The sequence below is a fragment of the Grus americana genome, chromosome 10, assembly GCF_028858705.1.
Source record: "Grus americana isolate bGruAme1 chromosome 10, bGruAme1.mat, whole genome shotgun sequence".
In the NCBI taxonomy this organism is placed as follows: Eukaryota; Metazoa; Chordata; class Aves; order Gruiformes; family Gruidae; genus Grus; species Grus americana.
Window position 1 is genome coordinate 16,769,473 of NC_072861.1, and position 14,073 is coordinate 16,783,545.

The 14,073-nt window shown below is 40.0% G+C and overlaps 1 protein-coding gene across 5 annotated transcripts in view; it reads right to left on the reverse strand.

Annotated features, from left to right (window-relative positions):
• AKAP13 (A-kinase anchoring protein 13) overlaps positions 1-14,073 on the reverse strand; it is a 100,779-nt gene that overhangs the window by 29,813 nt on the left and 56,893 nt on the right. For all 5 annotated transcript variants that reach the window (XM_054836426.1, XM_054836430.1, XM_054836427.1 and 2 more), the window contains 3 exons: positions 13,698-13,806; positions 5,259-5,301; positions 3,862-3,967 (listed from right to left, as the gene is read on the reverse strand). In XM_054836426.1, coding sequence (XP_054692401.1) covers positions 3,862-3,967; positions 5,259-5,301; positions 13,698-13,806 — 258 coding nt within the window. The remainder of the gene's footprint in view (positions 1-3,861; positions 3,968-5,258; positions 5,302-13,697; positions 13,807-14,073) is intronic.

The window sequence follows — 14,073 nt, forward strand, 5'->3', positions numbered from 1 at the left end:
GTATTGGGCTCTGCAGTCAGAGGGAAAATTCTGAGCCTTTGATGACACACTCAAATAATTAGTAACTCAGCCTAAGGTCTCCCCTCTCCCAACACACCCCAGGCAAAATGCCAGCGTCGAGTCTCTCACTGCAAAGCCTCATAAACAGAAAGTCGATTTACTGGCCCCAAACACTATTTTGTTCTGCAAACAAGCAAAACCAGAAGCATTATCACATGGAATAATCCTGTCTGAAGCAGAAAACCTGCCAGGAAGAGTCTGCACATCACCACCCCAGGTGAACCTCCACAGCCCCCTCCTCCTCCATCTGCTGACCTGCCCACCTTTAACCATGTCCAGCCTGGCAGGATTCAAGAACTAAAACTCTGCAGTTTAGTCCTTGGTCGATGGTACCAAGTTGACACCTGAAGTTTTGCTCCATTGCCAAGACTTGTGAAGCTCCAGGAGAAAAGATCACCCTATGCTCAAGGCAGATCTTGCAACTCTCGCTTAAAATGCTGAAAGGAGATTCACGTACCTCATATTTACTGCAAAGCCCAGTAATTCTAGAGTCTGGAGTAACACCCTGTCTTCATAAAATCATTGTATAAAACATTTTAATTAAAGCTGAACGACCCCAGGGAAAACAGGAAACTGGTGAACCGCTTTCAAGGAGGAAACAGCAAGCTTCATACACGGGATGCCAGCCATACCACTGAAGATCTCAAAACGAGATATTTTTTTTTTCTGTGACAGTTACTGGAAGTTTTTTTAACAAAAGGATTGTAAAAAAAAAAAAAAAAACCAAACCATTTTCCTGCACTATTGGAGCTGCCAGTGTGACTTGAAGCACGGCTTCACGGCTGAACCTGCACCGACGCGCACCAACAGACACGAGGGGTACCGCAACTCGGTCGCAGGGCCCAAGATAACAGACCGTGCGCTGCAGCAGATCCGGCTCTGAAATAACCATGAAGCTCTTACCTCCCAATGCTTTAGTCCCACTAGCTTCACTGTTATTTGAGGTACTTCAGCAAATGTGTTCCATTTTATTGACATCCTTTGCCCAGGGGCAGGAGAGCTGCTCCCCACCAGCATCAGCCCATCGCGACGGCCAAGAGCTGCTAGCACGGCTGGCTGGGGGGTACGGCAGTCAGAGAGTTGAGCAAAAGGGGGAGGGCAAAAAGATTGCTGCTAACTTCCTTGAAGATGATTTTTGTTACTTTGCTACTGCTTTCATCTTGCTCTACCCTAGCTTTCACTGCTTTAAAAAAAAAAAAAAAAAAAAAAAGAAAAAAGCCAACTAAAAAAAAAAATACAGGCAGGAAAGGATGGGATTAATATTTCAGAAGTCACAAGATAATATGAGACCAGCCATTGAAAAGGCAGAGGGTGGTAAATCAAACCCTCTGTGATGTTTGGGATATAGAAAAAGTGCATTTTAACATACCTCAGTGTTGCTATGTAGTACTTCAGTAAACAAAGTGCTGCAGAAGATTTCCCAAACAGAAAAGTTTAACGTGTTTGAGCTCCTCCTGCTCTACAGGTCACAAATATTCCCTGTCTCCTACTCTTTTCAAACACTTACAACTCTGACTATATACACCCAAACGCTGTTGGTGGTGTAGCACTGCCTAATAACTGCGCAAGTCAAGGAAAAGGAGAAATTACTCATGCTAATTTTTCTGTCGTCATTTCCCAGAAACTCTTTACCAAAATGAAGAAAATTAGTATTTTTATTTCTAACTGACAGAGATGTAAGGATGTTTTAGACTTCACAACCATGAATCAGTGCATGCTATTGATTTCAAGAGATTCGCTGATTAATCCCTGAATAGCACAAAGTACGTGCCAGACATGGGTAAATTCACAAACTTCTATCAGCATCCCCTCCAGTTTTAGGGGTTTTTTTACATAACCATTTACACCATTTTTAAAGAGTTGTTGCCATTAGGAGGCTCAGATGTGCATTATTTTACAGTTCATCTTAGAAAACAGTGCATTTCTGAAGGTCTGGAGAAAAGTAAAACCTAATTAGAAAGAAGTTGAAGCCTCTCTCCCTCCTGACAGCCCAGACAGCAGCAGCAATCAACTCTTCCTGTTCAACTTCCTTTTTTCAAGGTTTGTTGTTCTTCTTTTTAACTCTTACAGGTTTTCATTGGCCGTAATGCTTCTGAGAAATCAGTGTTCCCAAGAATTTTTTGGTCAAATTATTTAAATATACAGCTGAAGCTCTAAAAACATATATAATGCAAACATTCCACTGCAAGCAGAGAAGAAATTGTAATTTGAATGATATTACAGCTTTTCAGTTAGTAAAAATATCAGAACTACTAAAAGCTGCAATTTTTGTAGTGTTGATTATTGTTGAGATTTTTCAGCAATTCTTTATTGACAGTTTCAGACACAATCATGAAATTACTGAAATCAGACTGCACCTATTTAACAAAGGCAGAGCAAATACCTCAAAGATCCCAACCAGATCTCCTGTAACACATCCAGATCTTGCTTAGAGATTATACACCCAAAGTACAAGAACAAGTTAACGAGTTTCCAGTCTTTTTCACAGGCTGTGCAACATGCTCCACTTCTTGCTAGTAAATGGATTTTTTTTTTTCCACACTGTACTTTGTAGCAGGGAAAAGCATTATCTTAAAGCTGCTCCGCAGCAGCTCTGAGCCTCTGGTACCTGCAGGTTGCATCTATAAAGGCAGATCCATGATGAGGAACTGTGCGTTAGGGATGACTGATCTCACTGCAGCTGGTACCACGTTGCAAAGGTGATGCAATCTTCAAAAAATGTGTATCAAAATGTGTGTTGTGCCATTACAGCACGAACCCAGCTACATTAGAGCAACGTGCAGGCTGAAACATCAAGTGCTTATGTTGGGAACGGCTAAAATCAGGTCTGCTTGTGCAGATGAAACGTGACTCGTGTGCTTCAGCCCAGCCTTATTCTGCAATAGGCACAATACTCATTATGCCAGGTTTTTTCCCCCGTTTGTTATTTAGACACTCATCAGAATATGTAATTAAGTGTCTCAGGGGCATTCCAGTAATATTGACCAACATATTAGCTACGCATCATCTAACTATATTATATACATTGCCCACTGTGAGGTAAGGTGCTCTTAGCTTCTGTCAGACATGATAAATCGAGGTGAGATTCAAGTAAAAAAATCCAACCAAGCCAAAAAAACTCCAAAGATATATTAATCTTCAGGGGACAATCCAAGGCAACAACAGCCTGTTTGCGTGAAGTATTTCGCATTAATGTAATTATTTCTGTAACCAGTGCTGTTCCCAGGAAATTCAGCTGTGCTGAGCAGCGCTTAACCTTCAGCAACTTAAATCCCAGCGTTTCAAGGACCGAAAAAAGGGGAAAACATAAACATTGGCCATCACTAAAGGTCACGGTTTGAGTAACTTCTCCAGCAGTGCACAGGAACTTGCGGCAAAGGTAAAAATAAAAGGAAAACACAATACAGCCTTCGGCAGGCAGTCCCTTCTTACAGCTCCTGTCCTCATTTTATTAAACACCTCTCAGGTTCTGTAAAAATTAGACCCATCAATCACTACATGCCGGAGCACAACCTACTCTCCACAATAAACAAAGCTTTGTTCTGTGGGGAAGAGAGGCAAAAACATTGCACAGGAAACCTCACCTCAGATGCATTTAAATTTTGGGGCGCTAAAATTTCCAATGTTGCTATTCCCTATTACCCCACAGACAATCCTCCCCTCGCAAAAGGAAGAAAGGAATAAAAAAGCAAAGAAAGTCAAAGACATAAATACCACCCTACGGAAACACACTGAAATACAAAATTCATCTCTGCTACCTATGGGTATTTCACAGCTCTGCAAATCACAAGAAGCACTTACTTTGCTCTTCTTGCTGCTGGACATTTTATTCCTGAGGTAGCTGAAGGTGCGACTGACTTTCGTTCCACCTTTACTAGTGTGGACACTGCTGCTCTCTTCAGATATGCTAAAATCAAAAAACAGAGAAATTGCTTTTATTTTTTTTTCCTCCTAAAGCATCTATTAAATGGATAGATTCTTTTTAAAGACCAAATGCATTTACCATCCAATAGTCACGGATTACTTTATGGTGTTATACCATAGAAGGCAAAGTGAAGACAAAATGCCGATCCAGTAGTTTGTCATATGTTTCAAGGAATCATTTTATCTGTTTTTAAGCAATTTCCATTCTCAAACCAGGCCATAGCACCCTCTGCTGCTCCCGTGGCCAAATAACTACTAACCAGCTTGCAGCATGGCCAATATTGCAGATACACAGTCAGTTTTGGCATTTAATCATCAATATTTCAGATGTGGAGCGGACAGAAAGGGATGAGACATGCATTCATCCTTTAAAAAGAGATCTCCTTCCAGAGAAAGGCATCTAATGAACTCTGAAAAGGCAGTGAGTGTCTTTAACGGAAACCACACTGTCTGCAAAGCCTCCCCTGAGAAATGAGAATACCAATACTAAGTAATAAAAAGCAATAGTTATTTGTATTGATTTAGGCGTTTCGGGGACACCAGGTATTTTCTGCCAGTCTTTACATGCAGAAGCTTATGACTTCTTCGGCTTCTATGGAAGAACAAGAAATTACAGAGGAAATTATTACTGAATTAAAGAAAAGGACAAAGTCTGTCAATAGGAAGTACAATGCAAACCAAAAGCAGAACAACAGAAAGACAAATGAAATCAAGGAGGAGAAACCAGCAGCGAGCAGAGGTGAAGAACCTCCCAGTCACAAAATAAAGCTGAAGCTATTGGGAGTGACACAGAGACCAGACACCCAGCTCCTTCATCCTTCCTCCAGGGAAGCGCTTTTAAAGCTAGCACCCACCAGAAAGGTTATCTCCTCTCTACAGCTTGCAAGGGTGAAAAGTAACATACAAAAACATGATTGGTCTGGCCTTCGTTATAGAAATATAGACAGAATTAACCAAAGAGAGGAACAACTACTTCTTCTAGCATAAAATATAACTCAGGGTAATCTAAAATTGTTCAATAATAGATAATCTGATATAATACTATCTATGAATAAACACAAAACCTTCTTAGAGATAAGACCTAGAAAAGACGTTCGTATGCTATGATCTAAAATATTCTTCAGCCTTTAGATGTACAGGACTGATTTTCACAAGCCTGACACTTGCAATTTCAGCTGAAGCGCACTGGTGCCAGGAAGGCTTTTGGATGTCCCAACCAGAGCCCACTGCAGGAATCCCACCAGAAGAGACATGGTACCCCCAGAATACTGTACCTCTGAACTGAGGAACCCGGAGGGCCGACGAACACCTGCGTATCTGGAAAAGATCGGAGGGGTGGGGGGATGACATGTTAGACTGTGATCTTAGCCCATTGATTTTAAAAACATAGTTTGCATATTTGGACAGTTCAAGAGGAAGGGGAAATGTTTTCCAGAAGTGAGCGTTTAGAACAGATTCCATGTGCTCAGGGTAAAGCCTGTTCCCTGTATCCTTAGGTGCTCTCAAATTAGATGCTGAGGTGAAAGCCTGCTTAGTATTTTTATGGTTCTTCAGCTATTAAGCAAAGGATGTACATCTGTTAAATGTGGTGATAAATCAGGGTATCTGAATCAGAACAGCCAATTCAGTAACAACAGATATAAATAAGAATCATTCTGCCACAACGCTTTTATTTATACGCCACTAGAAAGAATCTATTGTACAACACATCCGGGTTTCATGTATAAAACGTTTCTGCTTGATAAAACTATAGTTCATTTTCCCATCAAAATCCTGAAGCACTTCATAAAGGGAACGGAAACAAGGGAAGCCTTATGCTGTTTTCCACAAAACATTACCAGCGCCTAGGGGTTAGTCACACAACAGTGTGCTTGAGGAAAGTCTGACTTTTGACACGAAGCTGAAGCCCTGCCAATGACACAAATTCTCTTTATACCGCAAGAAACCTGCCTGCACAATGCATTTGGAGCAGATTAGGTAGCTGATACCATTTACCAGAACCATCAAAGAATACTGAAAAATCAGAATGAAATGATCCAGAGGAGAGGGGGCTCTCTCCAGAGTAACTGGGCTTGTCAGGACTCCAAAAAAACCCTCACTACAAGCACTGTTTGCAATCCTATTTGAAGTTCAAGAAGCAGCGTGACTGATCAGTTTATTAGGCTTCTGCATATACATTATAAGAAAAACAGTACTTTGGCTTCAAATTCTGTCAACATATTAAAGCTAAGAGTGAAAGCAAATGAGCCACTTGACATCAGAGGCAAAGATGGTCCTCTAGCCAAAAGCAGTAAGTGCATTAGGAAAAACTGTGCATACAATATTATGCCTTATGATTCTAAAATACACATTTTCCTAACCACTGATTCAAGTGTCAACACAGCCTGAGACAGAAATATCATTTCTTCAGACTGAGAAACTAAAATACAGGCATACCCCATTACCTAATCCCTGCTTGGAGATCTCTCCCTCACAAATGCTTTCATCTAATTAATGATCTATCCCAAATACATCAAAGTTAGTAATACTGTAACATATATCAAACGAAGTCTACTACTCAATTTCCTGACTGTGCTTGGTTTTTGTATAATACCTACCACCTAAGCGCCTACTAAGATCATACAAGTAATTTACAGACTCCCAAACTCCTTGGTTAACACTCCAGGGACTCTGGTTCAGATTTCAGCTCTAGTTTGCTGTCAGCATGGGTTAAGCCTCCTTAGTCTTTCCTTTCTTTAATAGATTCATCAGTTCGACTGGATTTAAGTATTGCACAAACCTTTTTGTTTCTTTGCAGTTAACGTAAGAAATACGAATGAATGCTGAATCGAGAGCTGTAATAATTTCGTATTTGTAACTGTTTTTCAGCACCTTGAGAAAGTACATTGCATGGGAACTTGAATTACGTATTATTTATCTTTTACTGCAATAGTGTTTTATCTTAAAAAAAGAAGATTCTTGACACTAGCTGGCAAATGGATCCAGACAAAAATCAAGGTGAAAGCCTGTTTATGATTTCATGTTTTAGTTTACAATATAACATCATATGATTGACATTCTGCTGCAAGCCATAAAGCCCAAGAAGATGAGCACAGAAAAGTACACATTTTCTCACCTTCAGGGTTTTTTGGTTTTTGGTTTTTTTTTTTTTTTTTGAGTAGAAGGGAGCAAAGAACGTTTATTTCCACAATTTTTGTGTTTCCTGAACTGAAACGCTAAAACTGATTTCACAGCCCACAAAAGAAATTATTTTTGTTCAAAGGCCAGGACTGCTATCTATGTCCAATGAATCTGGGCTAGCAGCCAGATTTTGGTGTATTTAACTGAACACCTTTTAAGCATCACCCACCAAAATTATTTCGTATGGTAGCTGCACTTGAAATAATTCATCAAGGTCCATTATGCAGACAGCAGTGACTAGACTAGGATATTGCAAGCAAAAGAAATCAGCTGGCAACTCCTTAATACTGGCAGTAATTAAACTTCTGTGGGTCAAGAAATCCAAAGGCTTCATAATAATTTTCTAAAATGCACAGACTGGCTCATCCAGCCATCTGAAATCCACATCTTAAATACATGATATCGAACAAACTGCAACTAATTCTCCATACTCTAGAGAAAAAGAGGCATGGAGATGTCAAGGAATGGTAACTGAAATGCAAGTGCAATCTCAATGCTAACACATCCATCCTCTCATGAGAAATGAACCGTGAAGATGGGAAAAAATAAACAAACTGGTCTGGGATTACTGTATGAAAAATGCCCATTGCCAAAGCAGTCTTGTGAATAGCTGTGGCTAAACCAACCTTCATATAAAGCCACCACAGTACCCTCAAATATGAAGGAATAAAACACATGTAAAGAAAGCAACATCTTTCTTTGAGACAATATCCAACATGACTTTAAAAGCTCATTGGTAACAGCAACACTACTGAGGGAGAGAAGAGAAATACTGGCTAACAGAAATACCCCCCCCAATTGCTATATCCTATCCTGATTATTGGGAATTACTTAACTGGTTGGATTCTTAAAACAAGACAAACAAAAAGAATTATAAAACCAAAACAAACAAACCAAACAAAAAACCCAACTGAAAAACCAAATCCACCAAGAAGTTCAGCTAAGAGTAGTTTTTACCATGGGAGCATGACGTCCATGCACAGCTGCATCTTTGCAGCTCACTTTGTGGGGAACACGAATTGTGAGTTTTGCTAAAGGCAGAAGAGAAGGAGAGAGCAAAGGGGAAGGAGCTTAAATACAGAAGTGGGTAGTATCACACCTGGGAAGAGCACAGGACTTTCTTGTAGGAAGGGACAAACCCACAGTGAAGACTGGGAATGGAAAAGAGGAGAATTTAGATACCTACAACATGGATGGTGCAGAGATATTTTTAAATTCGGGAAGCAACCAAAATCTGGTGGACTGGAAAGTAATTTCTCCCACCCCAGTATGGACACGAGGGATATGGGCTAGTTTCCTTGCCAACTTTTGATTTGAACCAACTAATGCAGATGCTCAGAATTTTCTCTTTAGAGAATTATCTGTTCTGGTTTATTTCAACAGTCTAATAAAACATGCTTAAGAAATAAGAAGCATTTTCAATTATCTCTGATAAGCCTGTTTAAAAAAAAAGAGGAGTATAAATTACTTGAATTAAATTTCTGCCTTCTCCTTTTAGCAATGGAGTTTGCAGGAGGAAAAAACTACCATATAACACTCGCCTGTTTCCTAACAAAACTATTCTGAATATAATATCAGGACCTAGATATGAACACCTCGACAATTTAAGGTGTTTGGCTGCAATGTATGCTTTTTTGTTCAGCAGGGGAACTGTGAAGTTGGAACCAAGATTTTCAGAATTTAGCATCACGGCTTCTCTCCTCTTCTACTTCCACCGAGCAAGGTACTCGCTGTCACCTATGGACAGCGAGGATCTACCTCTTCTGTTAACTCCACACACTGTAACAATCTCAAGACCAGTATTTTGGTTTTAATAAAAAGATAACAACTATATTGCTGATCAGAGTGGCAGACGATGACATTTGCCACGTGGATACAGACCAAAACTAACCAGATGAGACGTGATGGTGCTGATATACAAGACTCTCTGGATTATAATCCTTTCATTCTGTCATTAGCTAGCATTCAGATACGGGCCCAAGATAACATTGTTAGCCATCATGCAATGGAAAGGTTAGTTCAATGTTTGTAAGGTGAAGCTTCAAGGTCTAAAGCAGAAAACCAGATTTCCCTTAGTTTCCACCCATAATGGCTGCAACGCACAGAAAACGATTACTTACTATCCAACTCCTCCTCCTCATCACTGGAAGAAGAGCCAATAGAAAAGAGAGTTTTAGACTTAGGAATGAGTGGAGAGATGCTGAAGGAGAAGGAGATTCGTCTCGATGGTCGAGTCCGTCCCTGGGCTGAGAAGTGGGTTAACAGCAGACATTAGAGCATGCCTGAAAATGCATTTAATAACAAAAAGGAGGGGAAAGCGGCCAAAGCAAACTAAAACCAAAGCAAAGGAAATGTCTGCAAAGCAGCTGGCTTCAGAAAAGGGACAAGAAACAAAGAATTGAGAACGTGCAAATTCCAAAGGATGCAGGTCTTAGTGCATGCATCAGTCGAGGTTTGAGGCTTTCTTATCTGTGCTGCCATCTTTTTATAAGAACTCTTAATGAAGACTTACATGTGAACACTTATCTTCCCCAACAGAACACCAACAACTTTGTGGATCTCTGGACAAAGGGCATCTGCTTCACTGAAATAACTGCCAGGGAATCAAACTAGGATAATGCAAGATACTTGTTTAACGGTGCTTTTTGCAGTTAAATGACACCAAAGCTGCTGGGTATAGAAAGGATACTATATCTGAAGTGTTGACTTTACCTAGGGAGGTTCTTGCCACTTCTATCTCTAAAAAAAACCCCAAACATTTTGATAATGTTATGCCCTTCAAAGTTTCCAGCTTTAAAAAGAAGACACCTAAATTTCCTTTTTTTTTCTTTCCAAAATAAAACAGAAAAAGCAAGCATCTCTTCTCCTGCCTTCTAAAACTCACAGTCCTTGTTTTAAAGAAACTGCCTGAATATGAGAAAAGCCCCTCTGCACCCTCTCCTGTCCTTGCTTGGAAGATGTCTACCAAAATAGCGCCAAACTTGGCAATCAGTCTGTGACATCAAATCTCCCATTATCAGTTGGAGAATCATCTTTTCCCAGACATGTTACTGCTCTGCCTTCTGCTTATTTCAATTTGTCAAGTTATATTTATCTCCCAGTACTATGCGCTTTTCCAGGAATCCCTGCTATTTGTTCATGCCCTCATCTGCAAATCTGCAAATTAAAAAGGTTTACTGTAATTCCTGTTTAAAAATAAATTATTTTTAAGAGCAGCTCTTGCATAGCAGCAGCTTTGCAACAATTCTTTATAAGTACAATCTTGTGTGAAAAGAGATGTAGGAGCCAGTTAGCCACTCTTAACTGAAATTGCTACACAGCTTCTTATGGAGGTGCCCAAGAACTTTATTTCCCAAACCTTCCCATCATACAAGCACAAGTGGAAACCTCTGAGCTATGACCTGATCAATGTCAGGTTGCTGGATACCCATCGCTCACACGGTACATCAGTCTGTCCCTGGGAAAGATGACTGGGACAGGGCTGGGGAAGCTCTCCCCCCGGGACAGGTCTGACTTAAGGGTCCTACGTTAAGCATCTACATTAAACATCTTCAGCGCGTATATTCAGGCACTTTTAAACCATTCCATGGCACGGATAAATCAATTTGCTTGCACAACAGGGAAAAGAGGCTAAGGACTTAATCAATGTTAAACTTCCAGGAGAAAGAAGTAGCAATTATTACTCTCTCTGAATAAAACATGTCCTTCCAGCCACATACAAAGATAATTTTTTGTATTGCTGATATCATAACCCAAAACTGAATTCAGAATATAAAAATATTATCCGAGGAATATCCAACGCAATGCAAGCAGTGCAAGGCAAACTCCCCTGAAATTTTCCTTCAGCCATTAGTCATAAATGCCAACTGCCTAAAGGCGATTTGACTAAAATTACGTGTGACTTTTCCAACATAAGCAGAACAATCCTAGAGGGACCCAATGAAATGCATTTAAACTGAAGAATTCTTAGCAAGATTCATGCATTAATTTTGTTTAGACTGCCTTTCAAAGGAGTTGTTCAAGTGTCTCAGACCTGAAGAACATGACTAGGCAACACTGCCTTCTTTCTTCTGTAGTCTACTGTCTATTTAGACTAAAAGTCAAGATGAACAATAATACTTTACTGTAAATAGAACCACCTCCTCCAGCACAGTTCAATTCAACTTCCATTTCAGTGGTTTTATTTATAGCAATTCCTGGCTTTATAACAATGCTCCACACTGGAAATTTGCTATTCCATAGCCGAAAGCAGTCTTCCGAGCACTCCAGCCAACAGCTCTTGTGACCTCCCTCTATAAAATTCTGAAGGATTAACAGTTGTGAATGGCCACAGCAGCTCTTGGAACATCTGAGACATCAGATGGAGTGCGGGCTAGAAACTCAGTCTTAGAAATTACTCCTGTCTTGGTACGTATGACAATAAGCGGGAAAAATAAGAGAAAGCCCTCCATATGTTTAGTCATTCGGCTTTTTTTCGAAGCTTTCATGCAGAACATGTTGCTTTCCTCCCATTCAGACACATTTGCAGGGATCAGACTTTTTTTGAAACACCTACCACAAAATTATGCAAGTGGAATGAAGAATTAAAGTTTTCCTAGATTTCACTTCCATGAAATGAACCATTTATTCTTGCATAGCTCTGAAGTATTCTGCTGCAATAATATGAATGTCAAACCTAGGTGATACAAGGGAGTTTATACACCAAGACCTTCTTGTAAAAGGCACTAAGCTGCTTCACATGTACTTACGGTCACAACTCAAGTAACACCATTCCTCTTTCAAAGTGACTGAGGAAGAATGAAGTGATTTACTGAAGTTTCCAAAGTCAGGAAAGTGTCAGAGTTGGGAAGAGAATCTGTAACTTAAATTTTCTAGGTGAGTAATCCTTTTGGATGCTCACATCAACCACCTCAAATGCATCGATTTTCAGAAACCACCTTCCTATAAAAACGAGGCCCTTCTGAGGTGGCGCAAATTAACTACTGAGAAAATAAAGCTCACAGAAGCATTAGTAATTTTTAACTTCAGTTTTCAAAACTCACAGACATCTGCCTCAAAGCAGAAGACTAACCCTGCTCTTTCTTCCACAACCCCTCTGGAAAGTTTACTACATCTTCTCTTTTCCTTCTCTCTCAACGAGTCCATCGTGGCTAGGCCAACTCTAGAAGAAGATGGGATAATCAAACCTGTCTACCACGAGCTCAGGTCTTGATGGCATTTTTAATGTGGGTCATAAGACAGAGAAGAGCAGAAAAGCGGCAAGTTGTCCAGTTCCAAGATGGAGGCACAAATCCTCTGCTGTTTAACCCCCGCAGTGGGCCTGCAGGAAAGTCTCAAGGGAGAGGGAGACGAGGCTCTCCGCCACCGACAGCGTGTTTTCTGGGAGCTAGCCGAGTTTTTTATGGTATTTGGTTAGCAATTGGATGCAACGCCAATAAATTGGTTGCTTTAAAAAAAACACCACCACACACCAAAAAAAAATGAAGGCCTTTAGCCTAAGGGGGAAAGAGGGTGTGCCATTATGCAGAGCAAGAGCCAGTCTCTTCACGTGACAGATCTGCTCGTGTTTTGGTTACCGTTACTGGGGGACACATCCATTAGGCCACATGCTTATTAATCATGAAATAACGATAGTGAAGAATTTAAAAACGTCTCCTACAAAGCACAATCTCTGTGAGCTTCCCCCAGCAGGCTCCTAAATTAATAAAATGCCTTTCTTAAAAGCACCTTTCCCTTGTTCAGCTTTGCAAGGGAGAAGCGTGTTAATAAAGAGGACAAGATCGGAGATCAGACATGATCTAAAATGTCAATATGGTTTCTAGCTGGCAATAAATAAAATGAAAACGTGTAACATGGCCCTTCCTCAACACATCCAGCTGCAGCCTTCTGAATTACTTTCTCAGATGAAAGAATCAATTCAATGAAGTCACAAAACTAAGTGCTTGTTATCACTTCGATTAAGCTAAACTGAAAAATTTCACCTAATCGTCTTTTATTATTTTCTCCAGGAATAAAATTCAGCATATTGCACCCAACTGCCCCAAAACATTTAACTCAAAATAAATAGCAACAAATTCCCCCCGAGGAGAACAAGACATGGATTCTCAAGTTTCCATATACCAACTTCAAAAAAATCCAGAAGCAGGAAAATAAGATCACAAGTGGAATTTACCTCAACATCAAAGGAAGAAACTCTGACAGGATGCAAAATTCAATTTTTTTTTTCTTTTTAAAATAACAAACTCAATAAATCATAGTTTTCATACCAGTAGTCTAATTAAGAAAAAAAAACAAAGAAAAGAAACCCAACAGAACTAGAAATGCCAGGGATACACTGGGAAGAACAAAATATGGATCTAGACTGAATGAGTTCTCCCTTTCCACCCACAATTTCATGCAGCAGTGAAACATATTTCACATATTACAGGGAAGCAAGAGCAGGTACTAGCAAATTCTGTCTTGGGAAGGTAGCAAAATATACTTAATAATGCAGATGACAATGGATAAGGATAAGGGAAAATTGCGTTACTCACTGTCTGGTACTGGTTTGTTAATTGACATTAGAGACATAGATTTGGTCAGTGGAGATGAAACAGCGGAAGAACAGAAATTAAATCCTTGCGGCTGCGATGTTTGATGCATCTGTGGAACAGAAAATAACCACACTGAGCAAAGATGTCACGCACGACAGCAGCATCCCAACTACAGGTCACAGTTCAGTACTCATGTTTACTGAAATTCTCAAACACTGGAAAATTGAAACAATCCCAGTGTAAGGTAATAGGTGAGAAATGCAAGGACCACCAAAAAATGCCAGCAGCATCACAGGGGTGAAGCACAACATTTTGTTTTGTCTTTTAAGTGGAAGACAGCTAATTGTGCAACAAACAGAGAGACTCTGGCCTGTTG